This window comes from Podarcis gaigeae, assembly GCF_964106915.1.
Source record: "Podarcis gaigeae genome assembly, chromosome: 5".
Taxonomy (NCBI): Eukaryota; Metazoa; Chordata; class Lepidosauria; order Squamata; family Lacertidae; genus Podarcis; species Podarcis gaigeae.
In genome coordinates this window covers 65,055,215-65,068,957 of record NC_139681.1, presented here as the reverse complement: position 1 = coordinate 65,068,957, position 13,743 = coordinate 65,055,215, and the positions used below count along the sequence as shown (strand labels likewise).

Below are 13,743 nucleotides of genomic sequence, written 5' to 3'. Positions count from 1 at the left end.
TACAGTTTTTGCAGTGTCTGAAGAGATCTGATCTGAAAAGCCCCAAGACTCTGGATGATTAGGGTCAAGCAGCCTGCAGAAGGCCACTGCAAGAAAATTATTCAGGAGCAATTTTGCATTTCATTAGATGAACTATTGAAAATTCAACATTTGGACTTGAGTGCTAGAAACTACGCAAACCAGGCTTGGTGACATTCCACTTACGGCCAACTTCTCCAAAAACCATACTTAAGTTTGGTGGGCCTTTAACAGAAGACAATTCCAGAAGAAAACAAATTGAGAATGCTTCCGTACAAGCCAGTGTTGCTGTTAGCTGCCCGCCATATTACAGAGACTCAATTGGCCTCCATTCGAAGTCAGGCATTTGGTGCTGTTGGTTCCATGCTGTGGTGAACACTTTCCCAGCAGAGATTCAGCAGCCATTCCTGCTTTTGACTTTCAGCCATCTCTTGAAGGCCTTTTCACAAAACAGGTGTTTGCTGTGGTTTTGACTGATCAGCCAATCCCTTTAATTATTATTTGTATTGTTTTTAAATAGTGTTTTATGTCTTACTGTTTTGCACCACCCTGATATTTTATGATAAACCAGTACAGAAATATGGCTTTACAAAAAATTTCTACATGGGGCATTCTCCTGCTTGCCTTGAGTTCCTTCTGCCTCCACCCTCCTCTCCTGTTTTCTTTGCCACCACACCAGCAGAGACCCAGGAGCATGGCACTGAACAGCTGCCTTGACTACCAAACTGCTTTTCATCGGCCCCATTTTTGAAGGCTGAAACTTTGCTGCTGCCTTATTCCCCCGTTATTTTAAAAAGTTCATTGTACAGGGCAGTATAGCATCTAGATCAAGGGAAGTAATAGTGCCACTGTATTCTGCTCTGGTCAGACCTCACCTGGAGTACTGTGTCCAGTTCTGGGCACCACAGTTCAAGAAGGACACTGACAAACTGGAACGTGTCCAGAGGAGGGCAACCAAAATGGTCAAAGGCCTGGAAACGATGCCTTATGAGGAACGGCTAAGGGAGCTGGGCATGTTTAGCCTGGAGAAGAGGAGGTTAAGGGGTGATATGATAGCCATGTTCAAATATATAAAAGGATGTCACATAGAGGAGGGAGAAAGGTTGTTTTCGGCTGCTCCAGAGAAGCGGACACGGAGCAATGGATCCAAAATACAAGAAAGAAGATTCCACCTAAACATTAGGAAGAACTTCCTGACAGTAAGAGCTGTTCGACAGTGGAATTTGCTGCCAAGGAGTGTGGTGGAGTCTCCTTCTTTGGAGGTCTTTAAGCAGAGGCTTGACAACCATATGTCAGGAGTGCTCTGATGGTGTTTCCTGCTTGGCAGGGGGTTGGACTCGATGGCCCTTGTGGTCTCTTCCAACTCTATGATTCTATGATTCATTATTTGTTGCTGGTGTGCCAGTCAGGTTTCTTTGTGTCTCCCCTTCTTTGCTATGGCTAACCTATTAACAACGAATTACTGTGTAATCTTTATATTCTAAAGAGCTGTAAGAATGTATTACAGTGGTACCTCTGGTTACGTACTTAATTCATTCCGGAGGTCTGTTCTTAACCTGAAACTGTTCTTAACCTAAAGCACCACTTTAGCTAATGGGGCCTCCTGCTGCCGCCGCGCCTCTGGGGCACGATTTCTGTTCTCATCCTGAAGCAAAGTTCTTAACCTGAAGCACTATTTCTGGGTTAGCGGAGTCTGTAACCTGAAACGTATGTAACCCGAGGGGTGGGGAACCTGTGGTTGGGAAATGCCAAGACAGAGTGCCAGGCTAGGGGCTCAAACCTCAACTCAGTGGGTGACATTGGGCAAGTCACTGTCTCACACGGCCTGTGATTTGCCTCACAGGGTCCGTCTGCAGCAGTGCTGACAACCCACGCTACGCCACTGGTCTGCAGAAAAGAAAGGAGGAACGCATTGACAATATTCAGCTAGATGGACCAATGGTTGGACAACATAATGCAGCTTCCTTCACTCCTACAAAAATCCATGTAAACCACCCTAAGCTTCTTGGGTCAAGGGGAAGGATGGTATTAAAATACAATCAAGAAATACCTTAAAAGCTGCAGTTAACAGCAATCATGCTGATTACCTGAGTTAAGTTTGCTTCCCTGATCCTCAAAGACTACTATGGACAAATCACCGTCAAAGGAATTCTCTCCCTCAGGTTTGTCACCTATTCATTAGGGCTTCCCCTCCTCAGCAAGCGCTGTTCCTACTGCTGTATCACTGCAATAAAGGCCCTGCTGGTTTAGTTACCCAACAATCCATCAGTTTGTTTGCAGACTCCGGATTCCTGGAGTGCGTGTGTGCGCACATGGTTCCATATCTGGCTCTTTGTACTTGCACTGTTACTCTGTGCTAGATAAGTGCAGGGAGTGGGGATTACCAGAGTTTCCTCTAAGTTTTCAAATCCCTTTTGTTTTTTCTCTTGACCTATGCACTTAGGTAACCTCCCTTCTCATACCGACACTGGAGGCCATGCCCTTGCCCACAGAATCAGGAGCTCCCGCTGCTTAATATGCTCGTGCTCGTCTTATCTGTGGTGACCACTCCTTGGTGAGATTTCGGCATGGAGCCACCTTACCCTCCCTCAGAAAAATGGGCCTGCCTGCACTTGTTTTCCCTGAGTGGCCTGGCTCAGCTGGCAACAGCTGCCCTCTCTGGGCACTTGCGGGTCACTCTGGCCTTATGATTGGCAGTTGTCCATGTCAAAATGCAACTTGACATCTCACTCGAGAAAGGCGCTGGCAAGAAGGCAAAATCCCACTAAACAGCACAGGACAATTTTTAGACGAGATGTTCAAAACACATTTCTCCTCTCTCCCCTGGAATGATCCTGGAAACTGTAATTTCTGAAGGTTGTTCCCTTCAGGTGGGGGAATGTGCTTTGAATGTTCCTTGAATATATGGTGTGTACACAGCCAGAGTGTGTGTGTGTTTGTGTCACCTAGCAATAAGTGGTTTATTTCATGCTTCTGAAAGAGTGTGTGTCCTTAATGTGCAACTGCCACCAAAAGGTGTGCTGGTCGAGAGAAGCAGCTACAGTGGTACCTCGGTTTAAGTACTTAATTCATTCCGGAGGTCCGTTCTTAACCTGAAACTGTTCTTAACCTGAAGCACCACTTTAGCTAATGGGGCCTCCTGCTGCTGCCATGCCACCGGAGCACGATTTCTGTTCTCATCCTGAAGCAAAGTTCTTAACCTGAAGCACTATTTCTGGGTTAGCGGAGTCTGTAACCTGAAGTGTATGTAACCTGAAGCGTATGTAACCTGAGGTACCACTGTGTGCCCAACTCTAAATATGTTTACTCAAGTCCCGCCAAGCTCAACAGGATTTGTTCCCTAATAAGTGTGCATTGCTGTAATGAGGTCGTAATCATGTGCATAATTACTTGGAAGCAAGTCCTGTGGAAGTCAGGGAGACTTACTTTTGAGTGAGCTTGCAAAGGCTGCACAACTTAGGCACACCTACCTGAGAGTAAGCCCCACTGAACTCAATAGGACTTACTTCCCGACTTATTCTCTCCAGCTCGTCTCAGCAAGGCAAAAAGCAGGAAGGTCTCTTTGAAAAGAAAAGAACCATCTCTCTCTCTCTCATTTACAGAGATCTCTCCTCCTCCAAACTACCCCCCACTTTTGGTGCTGCTGCCAAGATAAACACACACTACATCCTGATTCAATCATGAAGTTATCAACACTCTGCTTTCCTACCAACATTACATGAACCAGGTAAAAAGGCAGCAAGGGAGCCTTGCAACATCCTTTCAACTGCCGCACATTTGCTCTGAGCAAAGGCTGACATTTCTTAGAGCTGGGAGGAATCTGGCTTCCAAGCCTCAGTAAAATGTGTACAATCCAAGGAATGACATCAGAAGCAACTCCACCAGTCAGGCACACAACACCTATTAATGGGTTCAAGGCCATTATTACTTCTCGTCCTTACTTTAAATGCTTCAACCGAAACCTTTTTGAGCTGAGGGTCAAGGAGCTTGCTAACCTTGCAAATAAATTAACAGAATGAACTAGTCTTCAGAGGGTTTTAATAGTGATCCTGTCTTCTACATACCCATGTTAGACAAGCCACAAAGGAAGCAACTCTCTTCCCATTCACAGAAATGAGATTGCCCAATCACTGGGGTGCGGGTGGGGGAGAATCTCATTCCCCATGGGTGACAAGAAAAATGGCTTCTTGTAAGCCTGACTCAACTGTCAGACACTTACAAAAACTGGATGCATTTCTTGAAATGAGTAAGCCAGCCAAGGAAACTTACTAGCCAGCCAAGAGACTAGCTTCCTGCCTTTCATGAGAGGGGAGCAGGGGTGTTCTTCATGACCAGGCATGGAAATGGAGCTTATGCTTGTGAACAGTGTCCTTCTAACAAGGGGACTGGTGGAGAAAGAATGGTCTATCCCCCGCTCTGTCAGTCTGTCTTGGTATGAGGCAGCTTCCTATGAATTCTTGGCCATCATTGAATTCCTGGCCACCATAGATTACAAAGCAAGTGATATTGCTGGGCCCTGGAGCCTGGCCTGGCCCTGATTTGTATAGTGTATATAGGTCACCAAATTTACTTCTCCTTAGCAAACACATTTTAGATTTTCAGTACAAAATATACACAGTTTTGGTCTGAGTATGGGCTTCTGTCTCTGTTGATACATATTGAACTAAGATGGGCAATGCCTAGATAGGGGCATCTATGACTGCTGGTGTGAATGGCTGCTTAATTGAATTTGTTGCAGACTGTATACTTTTTTGCATCCGAATGTGTGTATCACACACATGCACACCTAATTGCCAATTGAGGGTAATGCTCCATACAGCTGATGAAGTGGACTCTGCAGGCCACAAAAGCTGATGCCACAAAGAATGTATTGATCTTGAAGGTACGACATTGGTTTTGCTGCAAGAGACTTAACACAGATACCATTCCAGAGGTTGGACTAGGATTGATTTAGCCAGCAATCCTAACCATCCTCTGATCAAAATCAGCCTTTCCTGAACCTTTAAAACAAAAGAACAGCCAATGCATTTGTTTGAGATGATCTCCCCTTTTCCCCATGCTGAAATGGAGATGAACTTCAAATCAGATCTGGCATTTCTGGTTGCTTAATTATGAACTGAGGTTTTCCATTATTAGGGCAAGAACAATCTTACAAAGTAAGAGGAAAAACGTTCAGGTTTTCCAAAACTCTCCACCAGGCTAAATTAAAACAAAGCAAAGTGGAAGGAACTCGTGGAAGACACCATGAATCTGCATCTGGTCAGAGTCTTATGGCAGAATGTGGGCAGAAGGAGGAGATGTTTGAATGAGGATGTTAGCCCCTCCTCCCACATTGGGCCATAAGACTCTGACCAGATGCAGACTCATGGCATGACCGCCAGCTCAGCGTCTCCATTTTCCCTAAGCCGCTTTCTTAGCCATCCAGCCTGATGGAAGAATTTTTTTAAAACTCAAAAGCTTGCACGTTATTTCACAAGACAAGTTTAATAAAGGGTATTGTCCTAAAATAGATTTTGGATATTTCATCACGGTCCAAAAAAGCTACCTTTACTTTTTTTGTTAACAATCCACTTCCTCAGCAACTCTTATTACTTTCAGCTGCCAATTCCCCAGAAGCTCCCAAATGTCTCCGTGCAGCTTCTTATCTATGAATTTGCCATGATGAGCAGATATCTAAGGACCACGATACTAGCAGTACCAGCTCCCTTCTCTTCCTCCTCCTCCGTCACTAGCTGTGGCTAAACATCAGCAGTTAGGGGCCTCTGAGCTCCCACCTCAAGAGTCATGTGGAAGTGATTCAACCTCTCCCACAGCAGATGAAGGATAACCGGGATGTGGGGGGGGGGGCACAGAGAAAGAAATACTCAGCACAGAGGGCTTTCTCTGAAAAGGCTGCTGTTTGTTATTTCTGGAGTAACTTTTGAGAAAGGCATTCTGTAAACACCATGCCATAAAACAAATAGGAGCTCCATTATCTTGTGCCGACAGACCAGAGCTTGAGGGGTGTATTTAACAGAGAAATGCCTTGTACCGGAACCAGAGCAATGTTTAGCAGCTGCTGCTGGAGCTTATGAAAGTAACGCTGCTTGTTTAGTTTCTCTGGCACAGCCAACAACGTCTGCGCAGGTAGGGTCTTGGCACTGCCCCAGCTCTCGCCTGGGGAAGACAAAGTGAGGACTAAACCTCAGCTCCACACAGACATCATCCCGCCAGGGGCAGGGCTGCCTTGTTGTCATAACGGAGAGGAACACGGGACTGCTGCTCTCCATCCGTTTGGCTTGCAAGCAAACAGATTGCCAGGTGGAGAGAGCCCATCCCAAGCAAACTTGCCATGCCGATGGAACACAACAACAAAAGGTAGCAAAATCATCATTGTGCCAACACCAGCGTTCATTCTTACGATGGGGGAAACCAGGGAAAGCTTCAAACTTAGCATGCTGGCTAATGAATACTAATGAATTTCTGCCGTGGTCCTGCTGCCAGACTAAACAGCATGTTTCCACATGTGCAGGCACACAAAACTGTAGAGAAACACAACTGCTGTGGGATTTGAAAGGTGACTATGACCCCATTCAGAAATGGCAAGGTGAAGTTTCCACAAATTGAGTGGGTGTAGAACAGGAGTAGGGAACCTCAAGCCAGGGGATGGGGTGGGGCAGATGCAGCTTTCTAGGCCAAGCCTGCTTTCCCCAGGATACACTTCCTCACCAGTCCAGCCTCTTGACTTCCCCAAGCGCCTTTGCCTGGCTGAAATGTGTCCTTAAACTGCTCGCCTCGCCGGTGCATGGAGAGAAGTGTGTGGAGTGTATACATGGGTGACTATGCAGAAGCCTCTGACTTCTGCTTGGCTGGAATGCAGCCTACTGTGCTAAAGGTATGGATCATATCCACCCTTTGACCGGTTTTTGCCACTGGCATGCCACCCTCTGGGAGGTTCACCGTGATGGAATGTGGTCCTCTCGAAAAAGGTCCTCCACCCCACCTTCGTATAAAAGCCACGGGGATGAACCAGCATAGTGAGCAGAAAGTTGGATTAGAAAAAGGGGAACTCGGGTTCAAATGCCCACTCATGGCCTATCATTTTCTCGCAACACTATCAGTCTGAACTAGCTCAAAGCCTTGCTCTGGGGACAAAATGGGGAGAGAAAAGAACTACGTATGAGATACTTGGGGGGGAGGGCAAGATAAAAATGCAGCAACAATAAATGCAAAGGTAACAGATAAACTCACTGCAGCTGAAGGTATTGTGAAACAGCAAGTCACTGACTATTGGGCTCGTGGCAAAGATATGTTTATTTACAAACTTCTTGTCCGGATTTAATGCTGGCTTGGTGCTACAAGCTTTGCTCGGGTTCTAAATCATTTTACAAAGACCATGATGTTGTTCAACCACAGAGTACAGGGTTAGCTCCAGAGGCCCTATGTAGAACATTTGCATCAGACACAAAGCAAACTCATTTGACCTGGTAGGGTAAGTAGTTTGGGATAGTGGTGGCCTGAGAGAGGCCATTCTCCATGGCAGCCCCTAAGCTGTGGAATTCCCTTCCCTAGAGAGATTCTCCTGACACCATCACTATGCAGCTTTCTGCAAAGGGCTGTGTCTTAGTGTAGACCCAGGTCATCAAGCCTGAGCTTCCACAGCCGCCGCCTGCCATGAACCATCATTGGGACAATTTGCAGCAACGGCAGCAGGTATGTTCTATACTTGTGATAACATTTTATCCTCTTGTTAATTATGCTGCTTTACATGTGCATTCTATATCTGACTTCCTTTAGTAACGTTTTCTTTTGAAGTGTTTAGGATAATTGCTTTTTTGTTAACTTTGCTGCGCTAAATGTGCATTCTGTACCTGACCTCCTTTGTAATGTTTTATTTTGAAATCTTTTAAGATAATATTTTAGTTCCCTGTTAAACATGTTGCTTTGAATGTATACTTTTTATTTGACTTTGTAGCATTTTATTCTGGATTGTTTAATTTGATGTTTTAATTTAGGCTATAAATGGCTTTGAATATATTCCCTTTAAAAACAGAAAGCTGTAAAATGAACAGTAATAATAACAATAAAATGCTGAAAACACACCTCTTTACCTTTGACACTTGAGAAGTGTGTGTTCGGGACCCACCCTATTCCCATGACTGTAATTTATTGTAACTAGTTTTAATACCGAATTCTTGTAAACTGCCCTGCAACTTGGCGTTGGTGAAGGACAGGCAATACATTTATTGATGTTATTAATATTAATGATTAAAGGTGCTTCTTCCTACAGAGTTATCCTAGGTAAGCGCACCAGTATGCTCACTTTGTAGGGCCTATCCCAACTCTGAGAATGGGAAGGGAGGAAAAAGGTCAAGCGTGTTTGCTTTTGACCCAGAAAAATTCAAGGCAGGGAATATTTGTTCTCACTTGAGGGCTTTCCTCCCTGCACGCCCTGAGCCAGCCAAAGCACTTATAATCGGCTAGCCTGCCTCATGAAACCTCACATTTATTATGGGAACGCTGATAAAAACCCTTTCTGCACTGCTATTGTCAAGATTGTAAACAGCACGGTTGCATAACGTTAGTGACCAACATACAACTGCCTCCACCTCTTCACCAGCTCTGGAATGTGCAAGTGAGACTCATTGGAAAAATATGTCCCCGTTGCTGTGCCATTCAAGGAAGGAAATATAGGATTGTGCTTCTCTGGGCATCTGCAATGTATTTACACCCATGACCAGTTCCCTAGGATGACAAGTGTTTATTTATCTGTACCCAACTCTGTCCCTGGACAGGGAAGCTTACAGCAATTTCATCACTGTCCAAAGAGCTCTCAATCTAAACAGGTTTCTATCCCTCCACTCTCATTTGGGATTCTGCTACTAATCCCAACAGCTTCCCTTGAAACTCTTTTCCCTCCCACCAGGACTTTTTTCTTTTCTTATTTTCATCCTTTATTCATACAAACTGGAAGTTTCCTCTTGAAACAGTTTCCCTCTTGGGAAAGTTTGCCCAGCTAAAGGTACTTTTTCTCTCTCCAGAGCTCTCCCGCTCAGGTTGGACCTGTAAGGTCAAGAAAGATGCTATAGGATTGAATTCTAAAGCTGCAAAGCTATGAGCACTCGCTCGGATCAAGTCCCATCAATATAAATAAATAAATATATCATAATGATCATTTTATTGGCACTTTCTGTTGATATATGCATGCATCTGGCTGCAGTGGTACCAAACTACACACTACATTGCATGCATGGGTTGCACTTGTGCCATCAAAAAGAGCAGTCAAATGGTGGGGGAAAGATCCAGACAAGGGCCATTGGGTGGGCAGGGCAATATGGAAGCACTTAATCCTCCCCCTCCCTGCTTTGTGATCTATTTGCCCCCCCCCTCCGGGGAGGGGGAGCTGCTAACTGCACCAGTACCAGTTTCCTTCCCCATGTAAACAGCACCGGAGGGAGCAATTTTCACCAGGACCATAATGTGTAGGAGGGGGTTAACTCCCTCCTGCTCTCATAAGTGGTGCCATTAAGGCAGGACTTTGGGGCAAAAGACCAGGTCTCCATTCAGCAGAATAATCAGGAAGGCCCCCTAATGCAGCAGTAAGCCAAATAGTTGTTGTTTAGTTGTGTCCGACTCTTCGTGACCCTATGGACCAGAGCACACCAGGCACTCCTGTCTTCCACCGCCTCCCGCAGTTTGGTCAAACTCATGTTAGTAGCTTCGAGGACACTGTCCAACCAAAGCCAAATAGTACACATTCCCATCTAAAGAGAGAGTGTCCCCACCCCCCAACATTAGATCATCATACCCAGAGCCTAGAATTCCCTATCCACAGCATAGTCCCAAATCAGATTGCCGCACAAAGCTCCTATTTTCTTTTTAGTTACAAAAAATACACAAGTGCAAAACATGCACTCAACACAGCATGCCCCACAGCACTGTATTAAGACCTCCCTCTCGATAAAGCCATTGTGCTTCACTTTTATTTCCTTTTCTCATTTCTGAACTTCCTTGGTGGCCACCGACTGCTAAGGAAGGGGATCAGATGCTATACTTCTTTCCCCAGCTGGTTAGCAGCTGCCCTGCTTCTCTCAGCAAGAGGAATATGCTGCTAAGCCAGACTGTCCTCTGCAAAGACAGCATCCTTCAGCACTTCGGCAATCTTCTGGATCGGCAACAGCATGCAACAACGACCGCTACTTACTGTATTTTTCGCTCCATAAGACATACTTTTTCCTCTTAAAATCTAAGGGGAAATGTCTGTGCGTCTTATGGAGCGAATGTGTGGTCCCTGGGGCTGGGTGGGGGAAGCCTGGGCTTCCCCCACCAGCCCCGACCTGCTCTTTGGGGCTGGGGGTGGGGGAAAGCTGGGCTTCCCCCGCCAGCCCCATCAAGCTCCTGAGCAGCTCTGGGGTAGCCCGCAAAGCCTCCGCAGGGCAGCGGGGAGCCTTCACCCTGCTGCCCTAGGGAAGCTTCGCACGGCTATCCCTGGCTTTTGCGGGAGGTGGAGGAAGGAACAGAGCGAGGCTCTCTCACTTCCCCCACCTCCTGCAAAAGCCCCCAAGAGCCGCTTATTTTTTTTCTTGAATTCTCCCCCCCCCAAAAAAAAGTAGGTGCGCTTATGAAGTGAAAAATACAGTACTTCTGAGTGTCATTATTACTCATATATGAGGCAGGGAAATGCACACACGTTCAAGAGACAACGTTCATCCATTTATGGAGTATCATCTCCAATAAGGGGAGGGGAGAGATAAAAGAGGGAGGATTAAAACAGCAACACCAAGGAACATCAAGATTTCCAGAAGGCAAAAGTAAGGACGGCTTCCACTCCAGAGGAGAAGCAATTATTTACAGCACCATCCAAGGCATGGTCTTTGAATTAAAAATCAATTCCCACTGAGTTCCAGGTTAACAAATCTGTGGATTGGGGTGAAAGCACTCAGGTGCAGGTAAATAAAGCCAGACGTTTGTCGGTGAGGAGAGAAGAGCACTAGAAATGTTGGTTACAGGTACAATGGAGAATTTATATGCCACTTTATGATCCCTATCTAGACTGTGTTGCAACCGGAGCAATATATTCAGTGTTTGTTAAACTCAAAAATAATTGCCATTTAGTTATTTAGCATTTACTTCAGGTAAGTGTGCACAAGACTGCAAAATAATAGCACAACCCTATGCAAGTTTATTCAGAGATATGTCCTACTGTGTTCAGCGAGGATTACTACTCCCAAGTAAGTGTGCATAGAACTGCAGCCTTATTCCCCAGTCCTATCCGTGTTCACCCATAAGTAATTCAGTGAGGCTTACATACAATCCAAACCTGGAGTTCAACCAGCGGAATTTAAATCAACATAATTTATGCTGGTTTAAGTCCAAAAAAGGGTGTGTGGCAGGGATGGGACAGGGCAAGGAGAGGCTATTCCAAATCCCTTTCAATCCATCTCATGACCTGGCAAGTCAGCAGAACTTAGCTGGCAAAAAGGGAATTGCAGGTCAAATTCCTCCCAGAGTTTGGAATAGGGTAACTTAAAACCAGTGCAATTTACATGATTTTCCTATAGTCAGGGTTGCGCAGTACAACGCAAACAGTATTGCAGCCTCAGCCGTGCAATCCTATGCAGGGCTGCTCAGGATTACATTCCACCTAGTTCAATGGGATTTACTCTCAGGTAAGTGGGCACAGGATTGCATCCAACTCTGGGAATTTAAATCTGAAACAGATTGCTGTCAGTGGAATCCACGACCACGAGATGAACCCAGTCCAGTCTCTAACTAAATGCGCTCGGAGGTCGCTTTGAGAGCAAGCGCTTCCTTGGCACCGGGAGTCGGACTGACTGGCAGTACTCGTGCGCTACAGAAGCCGAACTCCAAAAAAGCCCGAACATAAAAAATACACACAGTTTCATTCAAAGTAATGAATGAGAAACAAGCCATTGCACCATCCCCCAAGCAGCAAAGCTGCATCCGGGGACCCCTTACCTTGATGTTACAGAAGACGCTCGCGGAGCAGGTGTTCCCAATCCTGGGCGCTTTGCCGTTTTCCGGCGCCATCCCCATGGTCTGCTCGGCGCGATCTGGAGACTCCTCGGGAGACAAAGGGCGAGTTAGCCCGGAGCCTCAGCAGCCCGTCCCTCGTTGCCCGCGCTCGTGAACAGCCTAGCTCAGGTGCCTGCCTTCTTCGCAACCTCCCCGCGAGCCAGTACGGAAAGCTGCCCGGGCGAAAGAGCGCGGAGCGTGCCGTTTTTATAACTCTGCGGCGCACTCCGAAGCGATGATGAAACTTTCTTTCTCCTCCCTCTTTCCCTCTAGTGCGTAAAAGCAGGCGCTGGGAAATGCGCCACCGGGCACACGGCGCTTCCCGCCCGAAAAGCAGGTGGGAGCTTTTCGCTCTCCGAGGGGACGGGCAAAATTTCTCTCTCGATCCCTCCCAAGAGATCAACCCCGCAGGAAGTCAGACCCTCAGGAGGGAGCGCCGGCAAATCCCTTCCCCTCCGAGTTCCTCGGCTCCAAAACCGCGCGCTCCGTGGGGAGACGTGGGGCTGCAGGCTCCGGCTGCTTCTCCGAGGTTTCCGGCTGAACCTGCCGTCGGGGCCTCTTGTGAAAGCGTCGTCGGTGGGGTGGTGGGCGAGGCCGCTCGCAGTCTCTCCGAGCACGGCATGCGCCCTCCACATGTGCGAGGTCAGGCTTCGACCTGCGGTCGGTTTGGCTCCAGCCCTTAGCTTTCCAAAGGCCCCTGGCCGGGGAGTGGCGCCCGTGGCACGGGGCGTTTGCGCAAAAGAACCGATCTCCCCCGGCCGTTTTACGCACGGCCGGCCTCGACGGAGAAGGGCCTCGCCGTGGCCTAGGCTGCTCTCTGCAGCTCGGAGCGAGGCGGGCCGCTGTTCCTGCAGACAACATGGTCCAAGCAGGCGAACCTAGCCGGTGGGCGCTTCTTTTCCCCCGTTGCTTGGAAGCCCAGTCGTCCCGCAGTTCCTCGAGAGGCACTGACACAACGGAGGCCTGACCCCGCGAGCGGCCCAGCATGTTCGTCTCCGGGAGGCCAACGGGATTGAACCGATTCGATTAAATATTAACCTCCCCAACGTGGCTGAGGTGGCTCTGGGCTGCCTGATCTGTGTCTACATGTATAGCAAAATGAAGTGAGGGAACTCTTCAATATCTTATCTTCAATAAGCAAACGCTTGCAAGGAGAAAACTAGCAGATCACGGAGAGGAGGGGCTGGGACCTTTTCCTTCTTGTATTAGTTTTCTACTGGCAGGGCATTGTGTGTGTTTGTATTTAGCTAAAAAAAAAAGGGAAGCTTTCAACGACAGCATCCCCCGCCCCCAGTAACATTTTCCACCTACAAGTTGAGGTCTCTTCCCTCCTCCTGCCTCATGGGGAGATCTGGATCAAGAAACCCCAGTTATATTCAGGCTGCTTGTTAGTAGAAAATGGTGACACTTGGGAAACTTCTCCAGTGAGCCAGCTGATGTGGACCCTTTTATTGTGGGTCCTTCCCCATTCCACTGTAGTATGGAGTAGTTAAATAGAGACCAACAAAATGGCATTCCCATGAGTGCTCCCTTATGAAAGCTCATGCACCACAAAGTAATCTTAGAGCTTTGTCTGCTACTCTTCAGTACTTAATCTCAGCTTCTATACATCCATTTATATGGCATTAATTTTTCCATAGCTCAGGCAGCCTGCTGCCCCCTTTCCTCCTGCCCACAGTCTCTTAGTATCTTGGTTTTCTGTCCCTCCAT

At 47.1% G+C, this 13,743-nt stretch overlaps 1 protein-coding gene across 2 annotated transcripts in view; it reads right to left on the bottom strand.

Annotated features, from left to right (window-relative positions):
• SLCO2A1 (solute carrier organic anion transporter family member 2A1) overlaps positions 1-13,054 on the bottom strand; it is a 57,818-nt gene extending 44,764 nt beyond the window's left edge. For both annotated transcript variants that reach the window (XM_083741845.1, XM_083741846.1), the window contains exon 1: positions 11,977-13,054. In XM_083741845.1, the coding sequence (XP_083597971.1) occupies positions 11,977-12,054 (78 nt within the window). In that variant the 5' untranslated portion in view covers positions 12,055-13,054. The remainder of the gene's footprint in view (positions 1-11,976) is intronic.
• Between the last annotated feature and the right edge of the window lie 689 nt (positions 13,055-13,743).